The sequence below is a fragment of the Chrysemys picta genome, chromosome 1 (assembly GCF_011386835.1).
Source record: "Chrysemys picta bellii isolate R12L10 chromosome 1, ASM1138683v2, whole genome shotgun sequence".
Lineage (NCBI taxonomy): Eukaryota > Metazoa > Chordata > Testudines > Emydidae > Chrysemys > Chrysemys picta.
Genome location: NC_088791.1, coordinates 181,227,477 through 181,236,869, shown reverse-complemented (window position 1 = coordinate 181,236,869; position 9,393 = coordinate 181,227,477). Strand labels below are relative to the sequence as shown.

General features: G+C 47.1%; 1 protein-coding gene across 2 annotated transcripts in view; it reads left to right on the top strand.

Moving 5' to 3' along the window:
• The first annotated feature begins 2,093 nt into the window (after nucleotides 1-2,093).
• The window catches only part of TMPRSS15 (transmembrane serine protease 15), an 82,028-nt gene continuing 74,728 nt past the window's right edge, over nucleotides 2,094-9,393 (top strand). The window contains exons 1-2 of one of the 2 annotated variants that reach the window (XM_065576235.1): nucleotides 2,094-2,173; nucleotides 4,424-4,543. In XM_065576235.1, the coding sequence (XP_065432307.1) occupies nucleotides 2,140-2,173; nucleotides 4,424-4,543 (154 nt within the window). In that variant the 5' untranslated portion in view covers nucleotides 2,094-2,139. Of the gene's footprint in view, nucleotides 2,178-4,423; nucleotides 4,544-9,393 lie in introns of both variants that reach the window. The other variant, XM_065576245.1, reaches the window with a different exon arrangement.

The window sequence follows — 9,393 nt, the reverse complement described above, 5'->3', positions numbered from 1 at the left end:
GACTATAGGGAATATTTTGAAAAACACAAATGACAGTTAGATGCTTAATTTTCACTGGCTTTCAGTGGAAGTTTAGTACCCATCTGCCATATGTACCTTTGAAAATATTTCCCAGACTCATTAATTAGTGAAAAGTATGAGAAACACAAATGTATTTCAGATATGTCTAAGCATTTGTAATTTTTACATGTACAGTAGCAATTTATACTCCTCTATCGATTATGATTTAGAGGTAATTTGTTCTTCAAACTTAAAATAAAAAAGAAGCATTTTCAAACAAAATATCAGTTTTCTTGTGCCCAGAAGATAGCAGTGCAGTTTGGTTTTTTGAATAGGAATAAAAATGGAATCGAAGATATCTTTTGTAAACACAACATTCTTTTTGCATATTAATTTCACTCAAAGCATATCTCTGGGTATTTGGTGTAGTTATTTTGGGTTTTTTTCATTGAGTCTGGAAACGTACTAGGTTCAAGCATCTCAACAAGATTTGTGGTCATTCCCTTTGCTGATACTTCAGTGAAGAGTTAGAGGGGTGTTGTGTAGGGTTACCATACGTCCGGATTTTCCCGGACATGTCCGGCTTTTGGGGGCTCAAATCCCCGTCCGGGGGGAAATCCCCAAAAGCCGGGCATGTCCGGGAAAATCGGGAGGTCAGCCGGGCCGGCGGGGAGCCGGGTCAGCCGGGCTCGCGGGGAGCCGGGCCGGCGGGGAGCCGGGTCAGCCGGGCCCGCGGGGATCCCGGCCTGCGGGGAGCCGGGTCAGCCGGGGATCCCGGCCGGCGGGGAGCCGGGTCAGCCGGGCCCGCGGGGATCCTGGCCGGCGGGGAGCCGGGTCAGCCGGGCCCGCGGGGACCCCGGCCGGCGGGGAGCCGGGTCAGCCGGGGATCCCGGCCGGCGGGGAGCCGGGTCAGCCGGGCCCGCGGGGATCCCGGCCTGCGGGGAGCCGGGTCAGCCGGGGATCCCGGCCGGCGGGGAGCCGGGTCAGCCGGGCCCGCGGGGATCCCGGCCGGCGGGGAGCCGGGTCAGCCGGGTCAGCCGGGGATCCCGGCCTGCGTGGAGCCGGGTCAGCCGGGGATCCCGGCCGGCGGGGAGCCGGGTCAGCCGGGCCCGCGGGGATCCCGGCCGGCGGGGAGCCGGGTCAGCCGGGCCGGCGGGGATCCCGGCCGGCGGGGAGCCGGGTCAGCCGGGCCGGCGGGGATCCCGGCCGGCAGGGAGCCGGGTCAGCCGGGCCCGCGGGGATCCCGGCCTGCGGGGAGCCGGGTCAGCCGGGCCCGCGGGGACCGCGGCCGGCGGAGAGCAGGGTCAGCCGGGCCCGCGGGGAGCCGGTCAGCCGGGCCCGCGGGGAGCCGGGCCTGTGGGGCCGGGAGCGGGGGGGTGCGCCGGGCCGCCGGGGGCCGGCAGTGCTGGGCGGGCCGGGGGTGGTCGGCCGGGGCCGGCACCCCAGGGCCCGAGCTGACCCAGGCTGGAAACGCCGGGGGGCCAGCCTGGGCCGCGCCTCCTCCCCCCACCCCCCGCTTACCTGCTTCAGGCTTCCCGCGAATCAAATATTCGCGGGAAGCAGGGGAGGGGGCGGAGACTTTGGGGAGGGGGCGGGGCTGGGCGGGGTGTGGGCGGGGCTGGGGGCGGGGCCGGGGGCCGTGGAGTGTCCTCCATTTGGAGGCACAAAATATGGTAACCCTAGTGTTGTGCTTTGTATTGAATGCTATGATTAAGGTTCTTCTGCTTATCCTAGGTGGTTGTCCTGTGGAAAGTTGTAACTCCCATTACACATGTGTGGTGCCCTGGCCAACATTCCCATTCTGCATAAAATAGGCTATGATATAAAGGCTATGAAGTGTATAGCCTATTGCTTGAGTGCAAAATGGCAGATTTTCTTTCTTAGGCCTTCACTTTGTATTCAGGGGCGGCTCTAGGCACCAGCAAAGCAAGCACGTGCTCGGGGCAGCCCACTTGAAGGGGCGGCAGGGATCCAGCATGGGAGCTGAGAACCAACAGGGGGCCCTGGGATCTGTAGTTCCTTGGTTAGCTCCCTGCCTATAGAGCCAGCCCTGGAGCAGGGAAAGAACTACATTTCCCAGCATTCCCTTGGCCATTACCAACAGGAAAGAGGGGGAGGGAGTGAGGAAGCTGAGACCTCATGCTGCAGCCTGCTGTGAATGGAGAGCTGCGCTGTGAGTAGGGATACCATATTTTAACATTCCAAAAATAGGACACTCCACAGGGAGGGAGACTAGCCCCACCCTGTCACCATCCACTCCCTCCGACTGCCCCCCACAGAAACCCCAACCCATCCAACCCCCCCCCGCTCCCTGTCCCCTGATCACCCCCTCCCCGGGACCCCTGCCCCTAACTGCCCCCCAGGACTCCACCCCCCTAACTGCCCCCCAGGACTCCACCCCCTATCCAAGCACCGCTGTTCCTTGTCCCCTGATTGCCCCCTCCCGGGACCCCCACCCCCCTATCTAAGCCTCCCTTCTCCTTGTCCCCAACTGCTCCCTCCTGAGACCCCCCCCAACTTCTGCCCTAGGACCCCACCCCCTACCTGTCCCCTGACAAACCCCCGGGACTCCCATGCCTATCCAACCACTGTCTGTCCCCTGACTGCCCCCCCCAAACTCCTGACCCATCTAACCCCCCCTTCTCCCTGCCCGCCCCCCCCCCCCGAACCTCCACCCCATCCAACCCCCCCAGCCCCCTTCCCGTGCCACTCAGACCAGCGTGTCTGGCTCCGTGCAGCGCCAGACACACTGTTGCATACATGCTGCCGTGCTCCCCCGCGTAGCCACAGCCCCCCCCACCCCAGCATCTGCCTTCCAGATTTGAACATCTCAAAATTCAGGAGTGCTCAAGCTCAATTTGGGCAGCTGTTACTTCATTTCTCCCAAATCAAATATACTGATCCACTGTAACTTGCTGTAGAAAAAGTAGGATAAAATTGAGCAAGAAATGCTTCCCAGTGGTTATTAGGACTGGAATTGCTATTTTCAACAGCCATTGCCTTTTTTGTTTGTTTGTTTTGTTTAAAAGGAAGACAGTGATACTGCATTGGAAAATTCCCCATAGAAAGAAAGAGTGGAACAAAAGAATAATAAAAGCACCTCAACTTTTCCTCATTTATGTAGGACAGTCTTATAATATGCATCCAGATATCCTCCAATCACACAAGCTGAAAATTGTTCCACTTTCCTGTAGTTCTGTAACCATAGGGCAACCAATCCTGTCTGTGTTCTGTGCACATCTAAAATTCCTGCTGAATGACCTGCCCTGGGAGCGAGTTACCAGTGACCCAGGCCTGTGGCAGAAGGAGGGTGCAGGTGGGGCGGGGGGAGAGAGCCCAGGGCTGGGGCGGCAGGAGGTGTGGGTGGGCGGGGGGAGAGTCCAGGGCTGGGGCAGCAGGGGGGTGTGACGAGGAGCCCAGGGCTGGGACGGGGGGCAGCCAAAATTTTTTTTGCTTGGGGCAGCAAAAAAACCTAGAGCCGGCCCTGTTTGTATTACAAATACAATACAAAGACCCTATGTCTGATCCAGTGTGGTCAATCTTATGTTCTTATAAGTATTTTGCTGCTTTTTTCTTAAGTCAGTCTTTTCCACCTTCACTCATATGCATTTACTAACAAAAGCAAAAACAAATGTACATACAACTGAGTGATTTCCCTTTTCCCCACCTCCATCCCATCAGGTATGTACTTCCATGATGCTTATTCAAAATGTCTTTATGGTTCAATCCTGTTCCATTGGCAGAATTCTTATTCACTCAAATGAGGACAGGACTGCACTCTTTGGCCCTGATCCAACAATTAGATACATGTGGAGGGATGCATACACCATTGGGCAGTCCTGTTAGTGTGACTCCATACAGACTTAAGGGTCCACCCCCAGGAGCTGATTGCAGAATCTGGGCAGAAAAATTGTACAAACATTGATTATTTTTTTTCTCAGAGATTTATAATATTACTAAAACTTGTCCTTAAAAAGGCTTTTTTATTAGTGCTGGTCAAAATGTGGGAATTCTTTTCCATGACAAATTTTAAATTATTGATTAAATGATTGAAGGTGGAAAAAAATGAACTTCCAATTGAGTCAAATAAAAATGATTTTTTTTTCATTTTGCAAAAAAAAAAGGGATGAATAGATTTCCACCAGCCCTAGTTTTGAGCATAGTTCTAACAAGAAGTGAATGTTCTGTTTTCATATGTCTGAACTTATTCACTCTTCTGTACTAATATTCACCTTTCTGATGAGTTTGTTCAGCTATTATGTATTGACTCAGAGCATGTAAAAACACCATAAGCAAGTTAGACATACAACTCACACAATTGTTGTGTAATTAGGTTTGTGCTGGAGTCCCAAAGGCAAGTCAGTTCTCCTTTGTAATATAATTTTCTTTTTTCCCCTTTTTCTTATCTCAATTATTATTTCAGTGAAGTGTTTGCCTCCTGAGGAACCTTGTGCTGATGCCATAAACTGCATAAGTAAAGACTTATTTTGTGATGGAGTATCAAACTGCCCAGATGGTTCAGATGAATCTGAAGAAATATGTGGTAAGAATGTAAAGCTCTGAATCAATCTTTATATCTGCTTGTACTTGTCAATATATTAAGCAATAAAAGTATTTTCCAAACCAATCCCAACAGAAGTGAAAAATAGAATTCAAGAAGATATTTTACTCTTCAAGAAATGTACGAAACTACAGATTGGCTTGATATTTTTATGAATATTTGTATGGTATAATGCTGAAGCAGCATAAGCCAGCTATATTCATCTAATGGAAGAGCCGTTGTCAAATAATTTAAAATTATATCCAACATTGTGCTATCAAATGATGTTGCTATGCAGCTGCAGAACCACATACCCCCATCTCCAGGATGCATAATTCTTAATTTCTTGGTGGAACCAGTACAAAGATGTCCCTTGTGACAGTTGATAATGGTATCCTACTTCAATCTGATGTTCTTCCAGTGCTTACTGTTCTTAATTAGCTTTTAATACTATTGACCAGGGGGATTCTACTGCACTGAGGCAATTTATAGGTCTTCCTTTATTATCTCAAACCTGGTTTCCATCTTACTAGAATGTTTGCAATGGAACTTGTGACAAATTTATGTTACGAATCTGCCTGGGACATCAGGTGATCAGGCTGAGGCTGCAGGATCTTTAGGGGAGGAGATGAAGAGCACACAGAGACAAGAGTGTCTGAATTTTAAAGCTTTATTAATAAGATAATAAAATAACAGCGGTGAGTGTTGGGACTGCCCGCACGTCACTCAGAAGAAGCAAGAAAGCATTAGTACCCCAGCCCTAACCCACTTTCATATTCACACACGCACGACTCAAGTCTGACCAAGTCTGAGTGTAACATAAGAAGAAGAGGGGCGGGGTGGATGGGAGTTCTTGTCCTGTGCACAGGTCATCCAAGCTCCGCTGTGATCTCCGACTTGCTTTGGCTCTCAGGAGGGTTTTTAAGTCCTGGGTTCTTTTCGGGGTGTTTCATTCAAGGACCTCTGCTCCTGGTGCTCTTTGTATCAGTCCAAATCGGCTTTGTGTGGCCTTCTCAGCTTTCCCCAAAACACGTCAGCTTCAGGACCATGTTTTTTCCTTCATTGACCATGTTGTCTCACTCCTTTTCCCGGCCCCTGCAATTTGTTCAGCCACTCTCCTGTCTCACGGCTGGTCGCAGGGGGGGAGAGTGGACTCCCTCCCTTCTTTCTTGGCAGGTAGCAGAGTGTGTGCAATGGCCTTGGGCTGGAGTCAGATCCTTATCTTCGGCTGTAGCTGGAACATCAAGTTAACCCGTTCTTTTCTCCTTTCCTCACCCTCTGGCCTTTCGTTGCCTGTAAAGAAACCTTTTGTTCCACACTCACACCTTTAACCCTTCCCAAAATGCCTTGCAATGCTTGTGACAGTGTTAGCAACATACAATGCTGATCTGTCTCCCCAGGGGACCCCCTGAGGGAAGGGGCCACTGGGTTGTGACAAACTGATTAAATAGTACCAAAAATGACTCAGGAACATCTCAAGAATAGGCCTGATCTCAAATGGTGCTGAGCCCCTTCTTCAAATTGTTGACTGCTCTTGTTATGGGCTAACTGCACCTCTGCCCCATTTCTGATCTCTCTGGTCCCTTGCTTATACCTGTCTTAGGGGTGGAATCTCACTCTTCTCCTCACACTTAGCTCAAAACCAAGTTACACTCCCCTCTGGGAACCACCACTTATCACTCTGCAAGTCTGTCAGGGTTTTGGACACCTGAGTTTCCTCCTTTCGGGAGCCTGTGACCAGTGTTAGTGACCTTCTTGGGGGGAAAATGTAGTTCCTTAACAATTGGAACAAAACACTAGAGAAAAAAAGCCGTTTAAAACAACAAAAAGCCACCACACATACTTAAATCTCTTGTAATCTTGCACTTTGCTACAAACTAAGTCAAATAGGCTTCATCCCAGCCATCAATTCCTATTAAATCAGTGGAACTGGAAGGAATTCAGGAGTTTGTGTAATTCGGCCTTTGACTCAGAACAATGTTTGATGCAATAGCTCCTGCCAATGACTTAGCTAATGTTTGTACAGTGGTCTGAAGCCATACATAAATGTTCCATTTTATATGTAATACAAAGTATTCTACCTGCTACAATTAAAGAAATAAACTGATTTTTTAACAGTAATTGTATAGGTTTTTCATTAGAGTAAATAACACTTTTTCATAACATTGTAAAAATGCAGGGCTGGAAGGGACCTTGAGAGTCATCAAGTCAAGCCCCCTGCACTGAGGCAGAACCAAGTTTGTTTGTGAGCTCAATTTTGCTCACAAATTTTGCTTATGTTTTGTAGAGAACTAATAGAAACACTTGTAAAATAAGAGAGAATTCAGTGGACTCTTTGAATGCTCAGTTCTTTTGAAAAATCAGAACATTATTTCTTACTCATAGCAACATGTCTTTAGATTGCATTGAATTGTAAAAATGAGTCCAAACTTGCATGGGTCTTTAGGACAGAGATTATGTGCAGTTATGTCACACAGAAGCTTGATATAGAGTATTCACAAAGCAAAATCCAGGAGTTACAGCCTGCTCTAGGGAGTTACTGGTGGTATCCTTTTCCTTTTAATTTGTGCCTGGTGGATCAAGCATCCAACCTATTCTTTTCAGTTCACATTTTCACTGAAAGCTGCTCTTCACAGCCTGGGGGGAAATAAAAGTCTGGTTTCAGGACAACATGTTATTGAGCCCATCACCTTTATTTTAGATTTTGAATCTTAAATCTTATGCTCAAAAGTAAAGAGCTTTTCCAGGCTTCTATATTTAGACTTCTTAGCAACGTTTGCAGAGCCAGTGTACTGAATGGCAATAAGCCATGTGCACATTTGGGAGACCTGCCAAGTTTTCCACCTCTTTGATTTTTCACTCCTGTACCATCCCCCAGAGTGACTTAATACAGCCATATAATAGCTAAAGTTGTCTGGCTTTTCAGAAGTGCTGCAGAGTTTTACAATGAGATTTACAGCCAATTTATAATTCTTGTTGCAAGTGCTTTTGCACACAAAAAGTGCTATTTCCCTTTAAACAACTAAACTTGATTCCTCCTCTCCCCCCCCACCCCCACCTCACTCCTCCCTGGTTTATTTCTCCCTCTCGTGTTACTGAGTTTAGCATATGTTAGAGATGTATAGATACATTACAGGAAAGGTGAAATTCTAACTATTTCTTCCTGACTTTGACAAAGTGTAGTGAAATCCATAAGCTTTTAAGCAGAGATTCAGACAACAGATGATGAAAAATACATTCATTTTCTATTTTATCAATAAAATTGCCCTGAAATGTTTCCTTCTGGCTCTGCTATGGGCAAGAGCATCAATAGGCAATACTGAAGGGCAGTTAGAAATAGCAGTTAAGGGGTCTCTAGAGAAGTAGGGAACACCTAGACTGTTTATATTATTAAACAATTTTGTTGGAAAAGCAGCAGTATAGCACATCAGTCTAAGGAAAAGGAGTCTGAAGGCTCATCCCTTGGGGGCATTATTTTTCATAACGGGCGCTAACAACCCTGTTTTTGTCTACCATAATAAACCTACTTCACAGCATCGCTACTTTGCTGAAAGAGATTAACCTATGTTAGCGGTGAAGAAATAAACCTTCATTGGCAGGTAAAGACTCTGCACATGAAACAGATGGGCTGGATCCTACTCTTTTGAAGTTAATGGGAGTTTTGTCATTGACTTAATTGAGAGCAGGATTAAATCCTAAATGCACCCAGCCCCCAAGACAACTGGCTGGAGCTGTCCAGATTCTCCTGGGATGGAGAAGCAACAAGAGCAATCTCCAGGAAACCCTACATTGGACCAAAAGGATCTTCTTCTGACCCAGCAAGGGAAGCAGCTGGAGCTGCCCAGAGGCTCCAGCAATGAGGCAGAAGAAGTCAAAATGACAGCTCAGACTCTGCCTTGCCCTGACCAGAGGTGCCTCCTCTCTCCGCAAGGGAAGTAGTTGGAGCAGCCCAGAGTCACCAGTGAGGTGTCTAGGGAAATCAAAAGGGACAACTCCAGCTAGCCCTGTGCCACTACCTTTAAACTAACTTTGTGACTGTTGGGGAAATCTCCTGATTAGATAAGTGCATTTATGCTTTAATGCCCTTGTGTTGTGTAGTAGTCCTCTTACAGTCAGTCCAAGGTCTGTGATGGGAAGGGTTGGATTAGGGGCAGAGAGTGAGAGAGAGCAGATAAAGGAAAGGGGGATGGGAGAGGAGCAAAAGGGAATTGTTGAACAAATGAAGCATATGCTAATCTTTGCCATAGTCATTATGGGGTGATAACTCTACGAGGCTGGCACCTATTTTGCTAAACCTCTATAAGAAAATACCACACCTTTGTGCACTTTATAAATTCAGCACATTATTATTATTATTAATAATGGGGTAATAGCCACATCCATATTAATAAAGACAAAAATCTCTTAGTAACAATATATAACTTCTTATGGTCCATATCAAATTGACCAACTTTCTCTTGCTCCCTGAGTAATATGTGGCATCGCATTTAAAATATAGTAACTGTCCATTTTTCAAGTAAAATATCTAAATGGTAAATAGAAAGCGTAGGGGAAAACACTTATGTTATTTTAAAAATAAGACTACCATAAAGATCAGCATCAGTGAGGATACAGGAAAAGTATTTAATGTAAGATTTGGACAATCCCTCTGTTTTAGCAAAAAAATACCTTATGAAATTCAAAATGTGCAAACGTAAAACTTTGTCCATTTTCTTACTGGGCTTTTTACATTTGTGTTTTTGCTTAAATTCACTGATTAAAAAAAAAGGTATGAACCACATCCTTCATGAGTTCAAGGATGAAATATGAACTCTAAAGGCAAGATCCTGTTTCTCTGCAAATGCACTTAATAA